At 40.8% G+C, this 22,566-nt stretch overlaps 1 protein-coding gene across 4 annotated transcripts in view; it reads right to left on the reverse strand.

The window, feature by feature from the left end:
• Nucleotides 1–343: 343 nt before the first annotated feature.
• The window catches only part of dusp3a (dual specificity phosphatase 3a), a 36,508-nt gene continuing 14,285 nt past the window's right edge, over nt 344–22,566 (reverse strand). For all 4 annotated transcript variants that reach the window (XM_043675040.1, XM_043675041.1, XM_043675042.1 and 1 more), the window contains exons 3-4: nt 18,832–19,058; nt 344–6,824 (exon numbers count right to left, since the gene is read on the reverse strand). In XM_043675040.1, the coding sequence (XP_043530975.1) occupies nt 6,619–6,824; nt 18,832–19,058 (433 nt within the window). In that variant the 3' untranslated portion in view covers nt 344–6,618. The remainder of the gene's footprint in view (nt 6,825–18,831; nt 19,059–22,566) is intronic.

The following is a 22,566-nucleotide window of genomic DNA, read 5'->3' on the forward strand; positions in this document are numbered from 1 at the left end:
TCGGAGAGGCCGGTGTTGGACTGGGGTGTACAAAGTTAAAAATCACACAACACCAGGTTATAGTCCAACAGGTTTAATTGGAAGCACACTAGCTTTCGGAGCGACGCTCCTTCATCAGGTGATTGTGGAGGGCTCGATCGTAACACAGAATATATAGCAAAAATTTGCAGTGTGATGTAACTGAAATTATACATAGAAAAACATGTTCCAGTCAGTTTTTCATCCACGTCCATCTGAAATGTCCAATTATCTTGTGATCACCATTTGCACTTACAGCTTTATGGACTGAGTGGTTTTGTTTTGTCCCATTCATTCAGAACAAATAAAAACTTTTTACTCTTAGTCAGGTGAAGGAATATAGCTTCAGTATATTTGTCAGTTTACAGTTACAGAATTAGCAAACATCAAAAGGGAAGACAAATTGTTCCTCTCTGTTCATTAAAAGTCAACAAACATTTTTCAATGTAACTAAAATGTAAAACATGTTCATATACATATTCGAATACATTATATATAATTATATTTCTGGACTATTTGTGTGCCATGTTAAAGGACTGTGACAATCAAGAACTACATCAATACATTTCATTGTTTGATTAATAAATTTGGTACTTTATTTCCCCACTGTGATTTTGAAGAAATCATTAAAGTCAACAGCTGACACATTTTTCCAATTGAGTTCTTTGTTATACCTAGATCCTACAGTATTCCTAGGCACCCTATTCATTGATTCTCCTTCACTTTTGTGTTGTTTAATGTTACTGCTGTCCTCACACTTCCTAAATCATACATTAAGAGTTGTTTGCACACAAAGCACAAATTTACTAGTGTAGGGCATGTTAAAGATTGCTGTGAGGTTATGAGGGCAAGTCAATCAAACACAATGTTGGTGTGCATTATTTGATTAAGTTAGGTAATGCTAAGTTAAGAATGAACTGGTTTAATACTCAACACTCTTTTTGCATTGCAACAGCTAAAACCAACAAGTTTCTGACAGAGGGGACACTGTTCAGTTCAGCATTTGTTCTCATTTATTTGAAATGCTGACTCATCCTAAGTTACTGCAAAAGTTACCTAGGTTTATGAATAGATACTGTTATCTTTAACGGCCAAGTGTTGGTCACTACAATCAAGCCAATGTATCTTCACGGTGGTCACATATGTGCTTTTATGTAACTATCACTTGATGGAGATCATGAGGAGAAACCTCAGCTGATTTTATTGGCCCCTCCCTGACCAGGGCTACTGAGGTCATCTGCAGAAGCTCACTGTCACTTTTGCTGGGAAACATTTACTCAGCAAAGAACCTGGCACCCCCTTGGTCTTAATAGCTCAATCACTGAATGGCGCTGCAGATACCAATCAAGAAAAGAACTATTGTTTTAATATCATTTACAGTCATTATTTATCATACCATACTATATGAACTGGGTATGCATGTAAAAGAAGAAGCCAACAAATCTATAAGTACAATCCAAGCTTAGCATATATTTAAAATGACTAGACAATCTTTAAATTCAACAATTGTATCCAAAACCTCAAAGTGTGCACTTCTGCCAGTCACAGACTCCCCTTACTGTTCATCATCTGAACACACATGTATGCAATTATTAATTCAAGACTCTGGTCATATCTAGTCAAATTTAAGTACAAATAGTTTGATATTCCTCAAATAATTAAGCAGTACCAATGAAATGGTCTAGATTGTGAAGCCTAACCTCGTACCACTTGATGCTTAGTTTTAAATGCTACTGTCACAGCAGCTGAGTGAACTTTTGAAAAATTGGCATAGACAATCTGGCCGTTTAGAAAAAGGGAAGACTTACATTTACATAGTGCCCTTCATAACCACCAAACCTCCCAAAGTGCTTGACAGACAAAGAAATTACCTTTGTAGTGTAATCACCATCTTATATAAGACAGTGGCAGCTAACTTGCACACAGCAGCTCCCTTAAATGGTGACGTGATTGATTTAGTATGCAATTGAGGCACAGGCTCTAATGTCTACTTCACAATAGTGAGAATAATATGTTTGAGATGACAATGCATAAAGCTAAAGATAGGAAAATTTTCCTGAGTTCAACACCTGCATTTCTATAACAGAAAGCATCTCTGTACAGCCTGTGTTAACTTGTAAAATAAGGAACATTTTAAATATGCAATTGATTTAAGTGCAGAGGGTTATAATAGAAAATGTTTATGCATATTTACATAGGCTTGAAATAAAATCAGTTAGTCTAAATTTTAAATTCCTTCAGAGTACACAGAAGCGCTATCTATAGACGACCACTAAAACATTTCTTTCTCTTGTATTTGGCAAGCCCATTTTATAACTTATCAATTATATTAATTAAATTTTATACCGATCCAGCACTGAACTCCCATTGGCGTACGATCATAATGCTGGTGAAATACATCCCTTATACTACAGTACACTATATTGAATTACAAGCTAGAAATGTCAGTTACATTAGACCTTAACGACCTAAATCAGAACAAGGGTAAAACAACAAAACTCTTTGTGGCAATTTATATATCGTTTCCTGAAACCAAGGAAAGTATAAGTTGCAGCAAACAATAACAAGACAAGAATGACAAGGCAACATAAAGGGTCTTGTGATGCAGTGGTAGTGTCCCTAAGATCCATGTTCAGGTTCCACTTTCCTCAGAGATGTGTCAGAAACATGTCCAAACAGCTTAATTAAAGTAACTACAAATAGGAAGAGGAGAGAAACAAAAGAGAAAAGCCTAGAGGACCTTTAGCTTCTCCTGGCCAATCAAGGCACAAATGATTAAACAAATTAGGAGGCCTTACAGTGCATTGGGTTGAAGTCCTAGCTGCTCCATAGTTGCGTCATACATAACGTGTTTGAAAAAGTTGGTTAAAAAGAATCCACAAAAAACTATGCTCTTCTTGAAACTACTTGGGTAACCTGCTGATCCCAGCTTGTGATTCTCCCAATTGTAACAGTGTGGTTATTCCAAACACCGTCTCTCAGAGTTTCCTAATTAATTTCTAAATCAGTGGTCACTATATTTGAAGATTGGAATCACATTAAAAAGCTTCAGTATTCAATAAATTGCCTTGGGCCAGTTGTTTAGAGTGACAGGGAGCACTAGAATTTGGTAGCTCAGTCCGGGTAATGCAATCACCTGAACACTGCTCTAAGTGTATTTTATCCCACTTCTCAAAAAAAAGGCAAAATCACAGCAATATTGAAAATATACAGATAAATATATATCATATTTCTATCAATAAAATGAAAATCCAAATTTAAATACATTCTCTTCTGAAACAAAATGCACACATCTCATATCTTACTGCAAAAATAACAGCTGAAAAACAAAATAATCCTTTAAACCCAAATATTTAAAAAAAGACACCCAATGAGTCTGATTATCCTGTCAACAGAAACTAGACGAACAATGACTAGGCAGCTGATTTTTCACCGCTCGCCCTAATTTTTGAAAACAAGATTTCAAAATTCTCTTGAGAGACTTGTTTTCCAGTCTCACTGTTACTTAGTTTGTAATTCAAAATCTTGGCAATGTTTTCCAAGTCAACAGAAAAGACAAAGTGTCACACTGAAAATTCTGCTGCCAATTCACTATGAGCTCATTTTGCATGGCTAACACAGACGAATTTCAACCTCCTGCCCCCAGCACAACTCCTAGAATATGAAACTGGGTTCAGTGAAAACTTCATTATCCACGCGCTGTCAGTTTTCATGGCAAGACATCATCCGACTAAACTGCTGGTTAACATTCTCATTGTTTAATTCTCTTCTACCTTTTCAATGAAATATAATTTCTCCTTTCAGATTTTAAAATTGTATTTGCTTTTAGGTGCTCGATATTGTTGTACCATTTATGGAAGCAGGGAGTTTGAGGGACCTGAAAAGATTCTCAACTTCCTCTTTCATTCACCTAGAAAGGGCAAGGATTTTCCTATCACTATGGTGGAGAACAAAGATTACATTGTAAGATAAATATTTACATTAACAAAAAGCATTTGGAGCTCATATACACTAGATACACTTTGTTGTTTAAGGTATTTACTGTCTATTACTGTAAGTCTACTTTCCAAATTATACACACTTTACATGCCCACATTATGCCCATTATATCTTTTCAAACCTTTCATGAACCAAATATAAAATTATCAATTCATCACATATGATTAACTTCAACTGTAAATCTACAGTTTTGCAGTTCCTGCATGTGTAAAGTCAGTTTATCCTCTACTTAGAAATGGAACAGCATTCATCTTACTTTGCTGACTGATGGCTACAAGGGACATATGCTATCAGTCACAAACAGAAGCCCAACCAATGTTAGTCATGTTTTCACTATACTTTGCTTTTCATAGCTACAAGTCTAAGTATTGGTTTCCACCTATAACGAAGTGTTAAAAGAGCCAGTTAAGTAAGTATGATGTATTTCAATTGTAGCCTGAAAGCCACATAGATCAAAACCAGAGGTAGAATAAAATGACTCAACTTCATCTGCCCCTCTCCCCATCCAAAATATTCTCCCCTTCCTTCTTAAAGGTAGCTACTCTGGGATACTATCCCATGGATTCTGGTGCACTGTTTAAGTAATTATTCTTCAAGTGTGAGCATTTGGGTGGTGAGAAAAAGCAGCTTAATTGGCCAAAGATTGTAGCATAACAGAATTTGATTCTGTACTCACAGAAACTTGGACACCTTTCCAACATGAGCCACAAGACAGCAACTGGTAACGGAGAAACTTGTTCATTAATCCTGTACCCAGCCTCTGAGCACCAAGGATGGCTTCCAGCTAATAGCAGAAAAGTTAAATTGTTCTAGATACGGAATCCTTCTTGTTACTTGAGATTCAGTGTGTCATAGTTCAATCGTCAGTCAAACTTTAACATGTAAACAAAAAAGGAAAGCTCTTGACTTGACATAACTAGTGATCAAAAATCACTAAACATTTCGGCATTAGATTTGGACAAAGAAACGTCCATTGCACCTTTAGGTTATCACCTTAAAGATAATTTCTGTTTCGTCCACTGGTAGCTAAAAACACAATAAAATATTTGAACAATTGCCAATTTGATAAATGTCTTACTGCTACTGCTAATGACACACACTTTCCAGAAATAAGAACAATTACAACATCTTGCAAACTCAAAGTTAGTTAAATCCGGCAAGGACCAAAGCTATTTTTCAAGTTTCTTCAGGGAACTCTTTAATCCACTTTTCTCCTTCCCCTACCTCCCCCATTCCCTCGACCTAAAACAAAGCTTTCTAAAGCTGACAAAGATGCAAACTGAGCCCTGTTCTTTTAAAGTCATGTGCTTTGCTATAATTAAAAAGGGGTCAGACTCTCACCAGTAGATTTGCCGACTTAAGACTTTTGACAAACTGTCAAAGTGGGGGCTGCAAAGCAAACTGAGCACAAGAGGGAAGTGTCACAACAGTTGAGTCATAACAAGGTTAACAAGGTCACACAACATTATGGCGGCCAATCACTTTCTGCCAAAGGAATTCAAACCCATCACCAAGTTCTAAAGTCCAAAAGAAGACATTGTTTGAATAATCAGTGTGCGCCTTCAGGATTGCAAGGAAGAATTTTTCCTTGTTGTAGGATAACTAATAACGTACATTTTAGGATTCACACAAGTTGTGAGAAAACATCTGACACATTTGGGAAAAATGTTGATCATGCGCTGTCTTTATTTCCTTAGAGGAGCTCACAGGCAATCACAACCAGCTATCGGCTGCCTGTTACAGAAAGAAATTATGGGTCTGATTTTCATCCATTCAAACTTGAAGATAAGTCCAGCTTTGAATCAGGCAAAGAAGCCTACTAATCTGATAGCAACTCAGTGTAAGGTGTTGATATTTTTTTCCAAAATGGGTTCACAACAAGAGCACCAAGTAGCTCATGCTCCAGACTTAATGTGCAGGTTAACTGCATTCAGTTAGTACCCACAGCCATTACCATCAGTGGAGGTAAGTGCAGACACTGAGCACTCTGACACTTCCATGCATTATTTCTACTGGTCTGCTTTTTTACTTGGATTGATACCTTCTCATTTTTAGTTTTTACTTATCCTGTTTTTCTCATCAACCTGTTCAGAAATGTCAGTACTCACCTCTGGAGCAGCTGGGACTTGAATCTGTGCCTCCCGGTCCCCGGGAAGGGACACTAACACTGTGCCACAAGAGGGCCTAAGAATATCCTTCCAAATCAACCAATTCAGAGACGATATTACATACCTCTGAGGTAGGTGGGACTTGAACCCAGGCCTCCAGGTTCAGACATAGGGGCAGTACCACAGCATAGGTCACTATCCAGAATAGTTACATTCCACCGCACAATGAATCTTTCAAAGCTGATGGATGCATAATGAAATTGGTAATAATGAGATTAGTTTTAAAAACAAACTTTGAGCTGCTGAAACCATGGCTTTATACACATACACACACACGAAAAAATTCATTTAAAGAAAGCCAATCCCCCAGAAGAAAGAATTGAAATATTGGAACTTTGTCCTCGCCCTAAAATCAACACATAACATTTGGTACAATAAAACCTCAGGTATCTGTAAATTCAAACCAGGTGCTGGCTACTTCCAAAGTGGTTCTTTAAGGTTTAATTTTACCCTCCTTAACCAGTTTCTCATTTAATTGACAGAGTTGTCGCAGAAATCCATCATTCGGCCCAATCTCTCTTTTCTGGCGCACGGTTAAAAGGGCTGTCTTCACATCCATCTTGTGTCGGAGCATGAGGTAAGCGATAACGAGAGTAGGTGATCGGCTATATCCTTCCCGGCAATGCACAAGAACTCGTCCTGGAGAAACACAGCAACATAAAATTAGCCTCAAATGCCCTACACATGAAATAACATAAACCACTTGCTGCCTCAATTAATCTCCTGGACAGCCATGTAAATTGCACAGTAGAATGCCTAAACAGCTTTTCCAATGTTTTAAATTTCCTGCGTTATTATCGGCATAAAACAAATTCAGTTCTTGTGGATTATTTCATTGTTATTTGTGTTAGTTTAAATTTTTTTGTGATCAACCTGGCTCTGTGGTGCAGTGGCAGTGTCCCTATCTCTGAGACAGGAGGCCCAGGTATAAGTCTCACCTGCTCCAGAGGTGTAATAACATCTCATGTTAGATTAAAAGTTTGTACATCTAACAATAACTTATATGTTTATAGCACCTTTAGCATAGTGAAATCCCCAAGTATCTTCACAGGAGCATGAGAAAGCAGAAGCAGAATTGTTAGTCAAGCACAGAAGTTGACATGAGGAGAGATAGCCAAAATCTTGAACTCTGAATAGTAACCAACTCAAACCCATTCCTCTACCCTATATTTACCCTTGACTAATGCACCTAACACTATGGGCAATTTAGCATGGCCAATTCACCTGACTAGCACAGCTTTGGATTGTGGGAGGAAACCAGAGTACCTGAAGGAAACCCACACAGACATGGGGAGAATGTGCAAACTCCACACAGACAGTCACCTGAGGTAGGAATCGAACCCGGGTCCCTGGTGCTGCAAGGCAGCAATGCTAACCACTGAGCCACCATGCCGCCCCCCGTCTTGAATCAAGAAAGATAAGCAGAGAGACAGAGAAGTTAAGGGAGAGAATTATTCAGCTTAGGGCCTGGGCAGCTTAAAGGCTCAGTCATGAACAGCAAATTGATTACAATCAGGACTGCTCAAGAGAGCAGAATTGGATAAAAGGGTGTCATGGGGAGGCTGTGAGGCTGGAGGTGATTATACAGAAAGAACAGGGATGAGACCATAAAGGAGATGAAAACAAAGATGAGAATTTTAAAAGAGGTATCACTTGACTGTACCCCAGTGGACGTCAGCAACCATCAGAGTGCTAGGTGAACAAGATTTGATCTAAGTAATGACATGGACAGTATTTTTGGGGTAATCTCAGGCTTTTGGAGGATTACATGTGGGAGTCAGGCTTGGAATATATTAGAATTATTAAGTCTAAAAGTAGTGTAGACAATGATGAGGGCTTCAGCAGTGGCTGAGCTGAGGTGGTGTGGAGTTGGGCCATGTTATGGAGTTGGAAATGGGCCATGTTTTTACAAAACAATACAATAAGGCACACACAGACACTTGGATTTCTGACAGAAGTGTCAGGAATTTTCTGGTGGGCTTGGAGATAACTTGAATTATTTGGATATTTCATTCGGGAGAACAATAATGCTTATTAACACAGGATCTTGCTCCATTGGACACGTTACTGAACTGTGAGTCAAAAAGCTGCACTCTGAAGTGCAGCTAAAGGATGCAGCTGGTACAATAATCTTCACTGAACCAAACCTCTTCGAAGGAACAGGAAGGAATTTAATAAAATAAGCAGGTTCTTTGTACAAGTTCACAGAAGATAGTTCAAGACTCTCAGCAGGGTAATGTTTTGACAGAAACTCAAAACTATTATCCTTTAATGGCTATCAAAACTGGTTACACATGGCATTGTTTATATTTATATATAAACCTGTCAGCAACATGGAACATTATTTTCTCCATTATCAAAACCTATGAAGGCCATACCTGTTATTTATGGCCCAAAAATATCATTCATTTGGAAGCAAACAAAGCTTGATTATCTCAGCAAACAGCCTTTCACAATTTTAAGGCCAAAATGGAATATTATTAGACAGGCATATAGAAGTCAGAGGATTACTAGAACAATATCATGGGACCAAGAAAGAAGTCTGAGAGATAATGTCAATAAATTTGCTCACTATGAAAATGCACTTCACAAATGGCTTGGAAATAACTATTTTGGCTTTCCTTTGTTTTGTCTGTAGCCAATGTTTGCTCACACGACAGAAATTTACTAACCCTAACACAAATCTCGTGATTATCAACTAAAACGATCAATAAATTAAGAAGAACTTGATTTGGATCCCAATTTCCTCTCAGGTGAGTTGGAAATAACCCAAGCTTGCATTTTGACCTAAGCTTTCCAAATAGAGGGTTTTTTTTGTGTTGGATTCCTGCTTGTGATAGATCTCCATAAAGAAAGGCTGGCTTTTTGTCTACAACTTTCTGGTCCTGTGCTCTTCTACTTTTTGGAAAGCTTCAGGTTTTCATGCACAAGTCGAGGTCCACATTGGAAACCAAGCCACTGCATTGTGTATTGTTAGGCGGATTTCTGTGAATCATATGGAAATTTATGAAGGCCACATTCATTCACTATGTATTGAACAGTGTGATCTGAGCGGCCAAAGATGCAAACTAGATTGTCCTTGAAATTCCATTTGTGAAGGAGGTGTTATAATGTTGCAAGGGAGATAACAACCCTGTTAGAGGAAAGGCCTGTTTGAGGGAGGTCAAATCCTGCATGCTGTACCATTGTATCACTCACCAGGACTTTGTGGTAGATATGAAGAGAGTCTAGAGGTTGTACCTTAAATCACTGATGCATTCACAGACATTCAGACAGGTTTGTGTGGTTTGGGTCACATATTCATTAGATTCTGAAGTTTTTCATGGATTGACAGTTCTATGTTGGCTTCAACACAGTCCCACTCTTAGCATTTTTGCCTATTGGCATACGTCAGGAGGTGGGAGTATTAGACAGGAGTGGGAGTCCCTGGATTTATTTTTGTCTAACTTTTACTGGAACTGCAGCAAGTAGATGAAGAAAATAGGGAAAATACTTTTGTCTGACCACAAAGTACACCAGGCCATAAGATGCAGCAGGATTTTAAAGGTACTCTTGAGGAGAAATTTGCATGCAAATGTCAGACCATAAAATGCACATATAAACATCTTACGATCCAGCAAACACAGTAATCTCAGTCTACTTTCTGCTCCAAAACCATTTTAAAGATTTAACATTGATAACTTGACATATAATCCATGAACATAAATTACTTTTCAGACCTATTACATCCAATTAAGACCATTGTCATTAATCTAGTCATTGGAGACACATTAATTTTTAAAATTCATTGTTCAACATTGACACGGGTCTATTACAACCAAGAGCACAAACATCCAAACTGATTCACAATGACTATCTAATCATTAACAACTAGGATGTTCTGAAGAATATTTTTGGTGCATTAGTTTGTTGATCTTATTTGGAAGCATATAGACATACTTGTACAATATACAAGACAGCACTAATAGATATAAAATATTGAATGTCTAATACAAATGCCTATTCTGTCGTTTTGTGGAGTGAACTGGACATTTAGTAATGAATGAGAAGCTGTAAGTTAACAAACCAGAGCTGCAGCAGAAGGTAAAATGGAAAACTGAACTGTGCACATTGTAATCCATTCAATTCTAAGTGCAACATACATACTCTACTAGTCGATTTTCTAGAGCTTAAAAATGTGTTGCTGGAAAAGCACAGCAGGTCAGGCAGCATCAAAGGAGAAGGAGAATCAACATCTGAGGGTTGGGACTGAGAAAAGGTGGGGGGAGGAGAAATGGGGAAGCTGGAGAAATCTGCATTCATTCCCTGTGGTTGGAGGGTTCATGGGCGGAAGATGAGTCGTGTTGCCATGGTCTGGCGATGGAGGAGGCCAAGGACCTGCATGTCCTTGGTGGAGTGGGAGGGGGAGTTAAAGTGTTCAGCCACGGGGCGGTTGGGTTGGTTGGTGCAGGTGTCCCAGAGGTGTTCTCTACTCTACTTCCAAATTCACAGCTCCAGCTCTGATGCAGAGGATTGGGAAAGGGTCTTGGAAAATGAATATAAAACAAAGAACTGCGGAAGCTGAAATTCTGAAACAAAAACAGAAATTGCTGGAGAAACTCAGCAGCTCTGTCATCATCTATGATGAGAAAGCAAAGTTTCTGAATTCAGAACTTAACTCTGCTTTCTCTCCACAGCTACTGCCAGACCTGCTGGCTTTCCCCAGCAATTTCTGGCCTAGAAAATTGAACCTATATTGGTAAACATATTGGGTGTTTACAAACTGGCCTTCTCAGAATTGGCTTGAGGATGTCTTTATGCCATTAATGAAAATATTGTCTGGCTGTAAAGTTTAAAGGTCACTATTCCGAAACATATCAATAAGGCAGTGGGACAGTGAGAGCATTTTATTTCCACTAATAAGCGCATCGCAGAATCTTGAGACTACGTTGCTGCATTCTTGGTTAATAGGTCGGCAAAACTTCTCAATTGCATCGTAATGATTCACCTTCTCTGGTTTCTGAATTATTGTCGATCTGTATCTTTCCCAATTATTATTTGTACATAAGTGATGAATAATGTCAAATGCCCTTGAGAACAAGTAAATTCAGCACTGACAAAGATGAAGGAGGTTGGCTTCTCATGTTACACAATCAACTTTTCAGAACTCATCGAGCTCCGATTTTTATCTACAGGAAATGCTTAACTAATGCCACATCAGAATGTGTGGGTCATCACAAGGTTTTGGTCCAAAATTAAGCAGCTAACATCAATCTCCATTATTTTCTAATAATTTAGTATTTAATATAAATTGCTGGTGACCTACAATTTATGATCTCCTTTCAAATTATCCAATTATTTCTACTGTGCACTATGTACCTCACATTAATTTGCGAGTGGAACTCTGCAGACACATCAATGTGCTGCCACTTTATTGCACAAAATATTTTCATTTTAGCACCACTATACCAACTTAGCAATTGTTTTATTTAATATGTTACAATAGTAATAAAATATAGACAATTGATTTTCAAATTCTATCATCTGAATTTTATTCCTAGGACGTTTGTGTTCTGAAATAGTCTCAAAAGGGGAAAAAAAACACTTAAACATAACCACAGTAAACATCTGACCACAGATTGAGCCAAGTTTCATGGAACCATTAATAAACAACAACCAGTCAAACCTGAAATCAAAATTCTTATCAAAGCAACTGAAACCAGTCAAGTGTGAATTAACTTGAATCCCCTCTTCGATTTTTCAACATTATGAGAAGCCCACATATTGGAAATAGAAAGAAATGACCTCCAATCAGCCAACTTAGAGATAATGAACCCTGAAACTAGAATACACAAATGAAGCATATTTCAAGCATGGCAGAGCCAAGGAGATGGATTTGAATTTGGAACTAGAGGAAGGACAAATCCTAATGACAAAGTGAATTGGAGAAATATCCAAACACTGAGAACTCTAAGATATTGGCAATATTCATGGTTGTCCTCAATTTAGGATGTCCCTATCCAACCAGATTGTCAAGTCTTCAAGTCCTCAAATATACCCCAAGGACCGAAAACAGAATATTAATTTCTCTTCATTCTTGCACTGGACACTATTCCCATTTTAACTTTGCAAATTTTGTTTGTGTGTAAGAGAGTTTGCTATCACATCTTTGATTTTTTTTCTTGGCATCAGTCTATAAATAAATTGAAAGCCACAAATGCCAGAGATCACAGCAGGTCAAACAGCATCCATGGAAAGGAAACTAATGTTTGGAGCCCAGATGACTCTTAATCAGAGCTGAAGGCTTGAAACTTTAGCTTGCCTTCTCTCCTCGGCTGCTGTCCGACCAGCTGTGACTTCCAGCATTTGTTGTTTTCAGTAGAGATTCAAGCATCTGCAGCAATTTGCTTCGATAATTAAATTCGTCAGATTTTCACTCAAGAAAACCTTGTATTTTGCTTCTTATTGTTTGTGGCAAACAGATTAACTACATAAGTGCTACATTACATTTTTGATGCAGCCAAGCAAAGAGGTTGGAAATGGGAGCTGATTCAACCTTCCTTTGTGGTTGTAGCAACTACCTCATAATTTTGCTACCCTATGCCAAATACAAATAGATTCTGTGTGTGGGAGAAAGTTGAGCTTTTTTGCAAGATAGAAACTAAATTATTTTGATCCTTTTTCTTGCTGTGTTAATGTAGGATGAGCCAAACCCTTCAGAGAACATTGCTGGTACACACACGCACCAACCAACCCCACCACCTCTTGGCAGAACACTAACTCCCCCTCCCACTCCCCCAAAGGACACGCAGGTCCTGGGCCTGCTCCATCACCAAACCCTTACCACCCACCACCTGGAGGAAGAACGTCTCATCTTCCACCGTGGGATTAAGGTGGATTTCACCAGTTTCCTCAGTTCCCCTCCCCCCATTTTATCCCAGATCCAACCCGCCAACTCAGCACCACCCTCTTGACCTGTCCATCTTCCTTCCTACCTATCCACTCCACCCTCCTCTCCGACCTATCACCTTCACCCCACCTTCGTCCATCTATCACTTTCCCAGCTACCTTTCCCCCAGCCTCACCCCCCTCCCATTTATCTCTCAGCTCCCCCGGCCCACAAGCCTCATTCCTGATGAAGGGCTTATGCCCGAAATGTTGATTCTCCTGCTTCTTGCATGCTGCCTGACCACCTCTCAACACTGGGGACAAGACTGCCCACCCATAATTGCTCTGGGGAAGGTGATGGTGAACTGCCTTCTTGAACATCTGCAATGCTGTTACAGTATGGTTAGGGAGTTATAGGAATTTGACCCAGCAACAGGGAATGAAGAATAATAGTTTTGAGTCAGTATGGTGTGTGGCTTGGAAAGGAACTTGCATGTGGTGATATTCTATGCACTAGCTGCCTTTGTCCTTTCAGGTGATGGAGATTGTGTCTTTGGAAGGTGCTATCAAATCACGCTTGGTGATTTGCTCTGACGTAGATGTTGTATATGTTACATACTTCTGTCACTACGTGTCAGTAATGAAGGAAATGAATGCTGGACCTGGTAACTGGAATTCCAATAAGAGAAATACTTTGTCCTGGATTAGGTTAAACTCATTGAATGTTGTTGGAGATGCATCCATTCAGGCAAGTAATGAGTATTCCAGCACACTCTTGCCTTGCATATGATGGAAAGGCAACAGGGAGACAGAAGATGAGTTGTTTTTCACAGAATTCCTAAACTCTTATCTGTTCTTTTGGCCAGTTTTTCTATGACTGCTTCAGTTCAATTTCTGGAAAATGATAACCCCCTAGGATGTCAATAATGAGTGATTCAGCAGAAATATCATTGAATGTCATGGAACAAGGGTTAGATTCTTTCTTGTTAGAGATGGCCATTTGTGCCATACATGTACCAAACAATGTTGCTTGCCATTTATCAGAACATGGTTAGAGACAAAAAAAAACTGCATAAGCTGGAAATCAAAGTAGACAGGCAGGAGGCTAGAAGAACACAGCAGGCCAGGCAGCATCAAGAGGTGGAGAAGTCGACGTCTTGGGTCTAACCCTTCTTCAGGACTGGGTGTGGGTGTAGGGAGAGCTGCAGATAAAGGGGTTGGTGGGGGCAGGGTGCTGAAGTGGGCATAGGTGAAGACAGGTAGAGGGTACAACCTGGTTGGTCAATGGGAGGAATGAATCCGATTGGTGACAGGGAGGAGTGGAAGGGATGGGGAGAGCTGGGAAGGGAGTTGGGGGATGGGAAGGGAGGTTATTGAAATTGGAGAACTCAGTGTTGAGTCCTCCGGGCTGTAGGCTGCCCAGGTGGAAGATGAGATGTTATTCCTCCAATTTGCAGTTTGGTTCGTTTTGGCAATGGAGGAGGCCAAGGATGGTCGTGTCAGAAAGGGAATGAGAAGGGGAACTTAAAATGGGTGATGACTGGGAGGTCTGGTCGGCCCTTGTGGGCCAAACTGAGAAGCTGGGCAAACCGTTCCCTAAGTTTACATTCGGTCACCCCGATGTAGAGAAGATCACATCGGTAGCACCTGATGCTTGGAAGTAGCAGATGTAGTGGAGGCAGAGGAATTGGGAGAATGGGATAGAGCACTTTCAGGATGCAGGGTGGTAAGAAGTGAAGTCCAGGTAGTTATGGGAGTACGTTCATCTGGAGACTGTCACCTATCTGAGTGCCCATGGCCACTCCCTGGATTTGGAAGAAATGGGAGGAGTTGAAGGAAAGGTTGTTCAGGGTGAGGATCAGTTCAGCGAGGCGGAGGAGGGTATTGGTGGAAGGGGGGTGGAGGGGGACTGAATGGGTCTGTTGGAGATGAAGAAGTGAACGGCCTGGAGGCCACCCTTGTGGGAGATGGACGCGTATAAGGACTGCACATCCATAGTGAAGATAAAACGCTGGGGGCCGGGGAACGGAAGTTACTGAAGATATGGAGGGCGTGGTTGGTGTCACGGATGTAGGTGGGAAGTGCCTGTACCAACTCTCCAACACCACGTCCTACCTCCCCCTTGCCCACAACCCCACCATGAACCATCAGACCGAAATCATTCACACTGTCCGTGCCCTCGTTTTCTCCACTGATCTCCCTCCATTGCCAACAAACAAATAGTTCCCCCAGCCCAGCACTGCCCGGTTCTACCTGTACTCCAAGATCCACAAACCCAACTACCCCGGCCGACCCATTGTCTCAGCATGCTCCTCCCCCACCGAACTCATCGCGTCGTACCTCAGCACCATCCTCTCCCCCTTGGTTCAGGCACTCCCCACCTTCATCTGCGATACCAACGACACCCTCCATCTCTTCAGTAACTTCCAGTTCCCCAGCCCTTTCTCTTCACTATGGATGTGCATCACCCACAAGGATGGCCTCCAGCCCCTCCGCTTCCCAACAGACCTATCCAGTACCCCTCCCACAATATCCTCCTCCGCCTCGCCAAACTGGTCCTCACCCTCAACAATGTTTCTTTCAATTCCTCCCATTTCCTCCAAATCCAGGGGCTGGCCATGGGCATCCGGATGGGCTCTAGCTACACTTGCCTTTTTGGCAGTTATGTCGAACAGTCCCTCTTCAGCACCTATACGGCACTGTGTCCCAACTCTTCCGCTGCTACATCGATGACTGCATCGTCGAAGTGTCCTGAATGAACTGGAGCAGTTCATCGACTTTGCCCACAACGTCCACCCCAACTTGGTCCATCTCAGACACCTCCCTCCCCTTTTTGACCTCTTCACTTCAATCTCTGGTGACGGTCTCCAGACGGACGTTTACTACAAACCCACAGACTCCCATAACTACCTGGACTACACCTCCTCCCACCCAGTACTCTACAAGAACTCCATCCCGTTCTCCCGATTCCTCCTCATCTGCTCGGATGAGGAGACATTCCACTCCCAAGCATCCCAGGTGCCTGTCTATTTCGAACAACATGCTTTTCTTCCATCTGTCATCCAGACAGTCCTCCATCGCACCACCTCCCTTCCCCTGCAACCGGAAAAGGTGCAAAACCTGCTGATACACCATCCCCCTTTCGCCTCCATCCAGGGCCTCAAACAGTCTTTCCAGGTGAGACAGAGGTTCACCTACCTCTCTTCTAATCTAGTTTACTGCAGCAGATGCTCCTGATGTGGTCTTCTCTACAATGGGAAGATCGAATGTAAACTTAGGGAACAGTTCACGGAGTATCTCAGCCAGGCCAGCAGGGGCTGACTGGACATCCCAGTCACTGCCCATATCAATTGTCCCAACCACTTCCATTCCGACATGACCATCCTTGGCCACCTCCATTGCCACAATGAACGAAACTGCAAATTGGAGGAACAAAACCTCATCTTCCGGTTGGAGTCCAACTGGAACTCTATCAACAAACACATCAAGATGGACCCCATCTACCACCCCCTGAGAAAAGGAACTGGAAGTGACTTCACCACAGGAAATAACATCACCACAGGAAATGACATCACCAACCCAAAGAAACCCAAACATATAAATAGAAAGCAGGAATTTTCAGCATTACTTCGCGTGAGGCTCACTGAAGATGTTACCTAGTAAGGTAACGAAACATCTGGAAATGAACCTTTCAGCTCAGCGAGCAAACCTACATCCAAATCCTTAATCTGAGTTACAAATCTTCTCGCTAATATCTGGATGTTGTTCAGGTCTTGCTGAATATGGACATGGGCTGCTTCAGTGATAGAGGTGTTGCAAATGGTGCTCAACATTATCAACTTTCAGTGAACCTCCCAACATCTGACCTCATGATGGATGGAAGGTCATTGAAGAAGCAGCTGAAGACAATTGAGCCTAGCACACTGCATAGAGGAATTGATTGTCCTCCTTAATGTGGAAAAGATTGAGAGCTAAAACAGGACATAAACTTCACCTAAATTATATACAATAATATCATAAAGATTAATGCTTATAATCTCCCTTCAAGACTAGTTGCTGTTTAGTTGAGTATAAAACAAATCTGTGCATCAAATTTTAAGATAAATAAAAATTGTGTATTGGCATCATTTATTCACATCAGTGGCTCAATTTCAGTCTAGGCTACATGAAATCTAGAAAAGCATATTCAATGAGTACCCATATCAAAATTAATTGTTTTTATTTTAATGAGAGGTTTAGGCATATATCAATCCTATTGTCAACTAGAAGGAATATTTTACATAATCATTAGTCAAAGATAATGCAATGTCAGTGACTAATTTATTTTTGCCTGGTTAAACATGGATTCTGGTTCACCTGGTCTTCCAAGTACCCCATGCCAAACCATATTTGCTGATTGAGGAGTCCACCATGTGTTTTAATTCCAACCTTGTGCTACTGCTAAAGCTGGGTGCTGGGAAATGCTGAATGATCAACTCTCCATCCGTTACTTTCATAGCACCATTTCAATCTCAGCTTTTGAGTACTTGAAGAAACTCAACAAGTGGGTGCCATTTGCAAGGTCAGGATTTACTGGTCAGCTTGAGTCACTTTGCGAACGTGGTGGTAGGCCCTTGTCTTGAAGCTGTTTAATAAGAATGGTTTGATAAGCCATGTCACATCGTAGTTAGGAGTCAATGGGGCGAGAGTCCCATTTAGGCAGCATCAGGAAAGGATAACAGGCTTCCTTTCCTCAAGAAATACTAGTGAGCCTGCTGAATTTTCACAATAATTTGATAATTTGATTACTTTTACTGATCGCAGCTTTTTAACTTCCAAATTTGTTCAAATATCATTGAAATTTCCCAAACGGAAACCATGAAAATTGAATTTATTTTCTTTATGTTATCATCCAAGCTTCTGGATTATCAGAGCAGTACATAGCCATTGACTATTTTGCATAAGTTAACATAACCAGGTCACACAATACCCTTTTGTAGGGACAAACCACTATGCAATCATGCCAGAGTACAAGATATTTATGTGCTAAATTCCTTTGTAGTTCGCCAATCTAATTCAGGCATTATTTTGCAAAGAGAAGTCCCCTTTGCTCTCTTGTACAGTTCAGTTTTGAGAATTTGAACTTTGTTCTTAGAATTTATGATCGAGTCCAGATAGATTACTCTTCTTATGAGATTGAAAAACGAAAAGTACTGTTCACTAGTGCTATGTCTGTCAAAATAGAATTAATTCTTACTAAATAACAAAAAAGAGGTTTATCTTATAGAGTCCCTACAATGTGGAAACAGGCCCTACGGCCTAACAAGTCCATACCGACCCTCTGAAGAGTAACCCACCCAGACCCATTTCCCTATATTTCCCCTTGACTAACAGACCTAACACTATGGGCAATTTAGCATGGCCAATTCACCTGACCTGCACATCTTTTGGATTGTAGGAGGAAACCGGAGTACCCAGAGGAAACCCAGACATGGGGAGGATATGCAAACTCCACACAAACAGTCGCCCACGGCTGGAATCGAACCCAGATCCCTGGCACTTTGAGGCAGCAGTGCTAACCACTGAGCCACCATGCCGCCTACTTCATTCTTTCTTTTTTAGGACCCTATAACTTAGTGGGTACCAACTTAATGGCTGGTTTCATGTAAGGCCTGGTGGAACCTTTTTTAAAACCAATGACTGGCAGAATAAGTCAGTTATCATCACAACAGGGTTGTGGTGAGATTGCATAACTGTCTATAAACAAAACTAACATTTCTGCCGTATACTTTCTGCTTACCATCCTTTTGTGCTAGTGATTTATCAATAAAATCTGCAGCTTCTTCAAAGTAGGCACTGAGATTAAATGCTTCTGTGTCATTGGCCTTAATTCCATGGTAGACGATTCCAGACCCTGCGTAGAACTCGGCATTGGTGTTAACGTGCATGAATGAGTTGCCTTCTGCACTGTTCAGTACATGCGTTATCCCCAAACGCTCTAATCTCATTGGATTTTGTGCAACAAATCTGCAAAACAAAGGATTGAAAACCTTAGTCCTTCAAAAACCAGAAGTATTCATTTATGTGAATAGCTTCACAGTCAAAAAAGATTTGCCATTCCCTCCAGGACAGACCTAGGAACATCAGGAAATGGCAATTATTTTTCAGACAAGGAAGCCTGGAGAAGACTACTTTTGTTACAATTCAAGGCGTATGTGTTTTTTCTCCACTGTTTGCTTTTCACATTCTGCTTCAGTTGCTATATCTGGAGTATGAAGTCTGAAGTGGTGCAGAATTAATATTAACTTCCAAAACAAAATTGGACTACAGCATGAAAAGGAAAGGAAAGGAAATGCATGGTTACTAGGCAAAACACAGTTTGGGATAGTTCTTTCAAAGAACAGATATAGGAATGATGGGTTGAATGACCTCCTTCTAGATGTACCATATATGTTTCAAACATTACAAAAATGATGAAAGTGCTTTGTCCTAAGCGCCAATATATACATATCAGTCTTTATTTGTTTCTTTAAAAATCTATGATTCTGTTACCTACATAAATATTGGAGATGGGGATATATTGTTGTTGGATTGGCAGTCAAGGACCATGTTAGTCGATAACAGAGATTTTTTGCTTTCCTACTGGCTTGTGAAGATGGACAGACATGCTGCATGCAAGGCCACTGGTTGGGATGAGTAGTGAAGGGGCAGCAGGGTGAAGCACTCATGGTGGTTATGGGGTGTGACCTGCATGATTACATGGCCTCAATTCAAAATAATTAAGATAGGACTAGAAATTGACACGCTCGCAGTATAAAAATCTCCATTTCCATGTAAGACTTTTTAATGCAATCTTAAAAAAAGGGCTAATACCCACATCAGGGGTAATGAGTGGGACAATGGGACAGTGTAGGTCAGTGAGTACAGTGGTGATGGGTGAACGGGATAGTGTAGGGTAGTGAGTACAGGGGTGATGGGGGAATGGGACAGTGTAGGGCAGTGCGTACAGGGGTGATAGGTGAATGGGACAGTGTAGGGCAGTGCATACAGGGGTGATGGATTATATGCAGCAATGCTTTTAAACCTGTTGAGAACACAACTGAAGTCAGGAAACTTTGTGCATCCTCGATCACATTCAAAGCTGGCACCCTTCAAAGGATATTTTCAGCGATACTTTGATATTGCGGATTCTCTACATGAAAGGGGTAGGCAAGTTCTGTCAAACCATCCCTGCTGGCCAAACATAAGCATTTTGTTGCTCATCTTGCAACAGGAGAGTTAGATTATTTTCACGTCTCAATAAAAAAAAGAGAAGTGATTATGGCCCACTTTCATCTTTTCTCTTTTCCAGGCGGTGACTCAGACTTGGGCATTCACCCAAAGGGCCCTTTTTCATCTGGAAGTGTATGTATGGGCAGATTATACCCACAAGGAAAACAATACTAAAGCTAGCGAATGACATGTACAGGTCTGACTCATCTCACATACCTCTAAATGTAGATTCAGTGCATTCATTTCCAAGTATGACAGGCTCTTTATAGTTTTTCTCTCTGGCTATGCAACCATAGGAATTAAAAACATCAGCCAGGAGCAATTTCAAGGCACTGGCAAAGCAGTTAGCTTTTGCTAGATTGTTTCTATCAATTCCCTAAAATGATTCTTACAACTAAGTTGCTTTATCTTGTCCTATAAGCCAATACTGCTGCTTACAAATTGATATTGTAGGTAAAGATTCCATAGTCCCAGAGGACCACATAGCTGCTCTCCCATTGGAGAGAGATGACTGGTTGTGGTTTCACCTGAGGGTCACTCCACCTCAGAGGAGGGGAGAAGTGAGAGGTCAGACCTTCTTGGTAACTATAGCCAAGGATACCATGGTCTGAAGTATTTTGGACTGAGTGACTGCACCTACGGTGTGTCTTTATTCATTCATGGGATGTGACAGTTGACAGCGAGGACTGCATTTAGTGTCTATGACTAATTTACCTTGAATTGAGTGACTTGGTTGGTCATTTCAGAGGGCAGTTAAGGGTCAAACATATTACTGTAGTCTGGAGTCAGAGGATCATGGAGTTCCCTTCCCTAAAGTACAGTAGTGAACCAAATGGATTTTTACATCATTTGGGAATGGTTTCATGGTTATCATTAGAGCAGTTGCTTTTAAAAATTGAATTTCAAATCTCATCATCTGCCATGATGGGATTCAAACCATTAGCCTGGGCATATGGATTATTAGGAGAAAGTGAGGAACTGTAGATGCTGGAGATCAGAGTCGAGACTGTGGTGCTGGAAAAACACAGCAGGTCAGGCAGTATCCGAGAAGTAGGAGAATTGAGGTTTCTGGCATAAGCCCTTCATATGCCTCATTCCTGATTGAACGGGTTATGCCAGAAATGTCAATTCTCCTACTCCTCGGATGCTGCCTGATTTGTTGTGCTTTTCCAGCATCACTCTCTGGACATATGGATTATTAGTTCAGTGACATTACCATGTCTCTCATCATGTTTTATCCTGTGCTTTAAGCCAGTACTGCCACCTATATGTAAATATATACTGATCTAGATTATCTTGGGCTGTTTGCGTCTGCACATAAAGTGGTGCCTGAGGTTGCTTACTCCTTAATACCACGTAAGACTCTTCAAGTCCTTTATGTGAGTGCTTCCCATACCTTTTTCAACTGCAATCCCGATGTGAAGCTTGAAGATTGTTGTGACCCCTCCCTTGGTGTAATCTGAGAAGGGGGAGGGCAGGGGAGAATAAGCCTACCAGAGTGAGTTGTACAAAGTTAGAAAGCACACAACACCAAGTTATACTCCAACAGGTTTATTTGGAAGCACTAGCTTTCAGAGCACTGCTCCTTCATCAGATGATTGTATACTCCAGTCTAACACCGGCGTCTCCAAATCAGAGTGAGTTGGGCATGCAGCAATCATGTGTTCACTTGCATCATTGTGATTTACACAAATCTCAATTTATCATATAAAAAGTATCTGCACAACTTGGATTTTTTTTAAATCACAATGATAATACTGGAAGACAACAAACAATGGGAACTAAAATAAAGACTTATTTAGAAGCTATTTTTGAAGAAATAGAGTTATCAGGTACTGGTTGGAATCAGTCTGACAGTATAATGCTACCCCTTGGAATAATGTGTGACTTTACGGATATTAAACTGAGAAGAAAATACTCCACTTGATCTGAACTAAAAGGTAGAGAAGCGAGTTCTTTTTTTTTCTTCATTCACAGGAATATGGTCGCCATTAGCTAGGCCAGCAATGTTTACCCTTCCCTAATTGCCCAGAGGGCAGTCAAGAGTCAACCACATAGGTGTGGGTCTGGTGTCAAATGTAGGCCAGACCAGTTAAGGATGGCAGTCTCCTTCCCTAATGGACATCATTGAACCTGATGGGCTTTTCCTGACAATTGCCGAAAAATGTGGCACTGGAAAAGCACAGCAGGTCAGGCAGCATCCAAGGAGCAGAAGAGTCGACATTTCGGGCATAAGCTCTTAATCAGGAATGTGTGTGGGGGA

This window comes from Chiloscyllium plagiosum, chromosome 33 (genome assembly GCF_004010195.1).
Source record: "Chiloscyllium plagiosum isolate BGI_BamShark_2017 chromosome 33, ASM401019v2, whole genome shotgun sequence".
NCBI lineage: Eukaryota > Metazoa > Chordata > Chondrichthyes > Orectolobiformes > Hemiscylliidae > Chiloscyllium > Chiloscyllium plagiosum.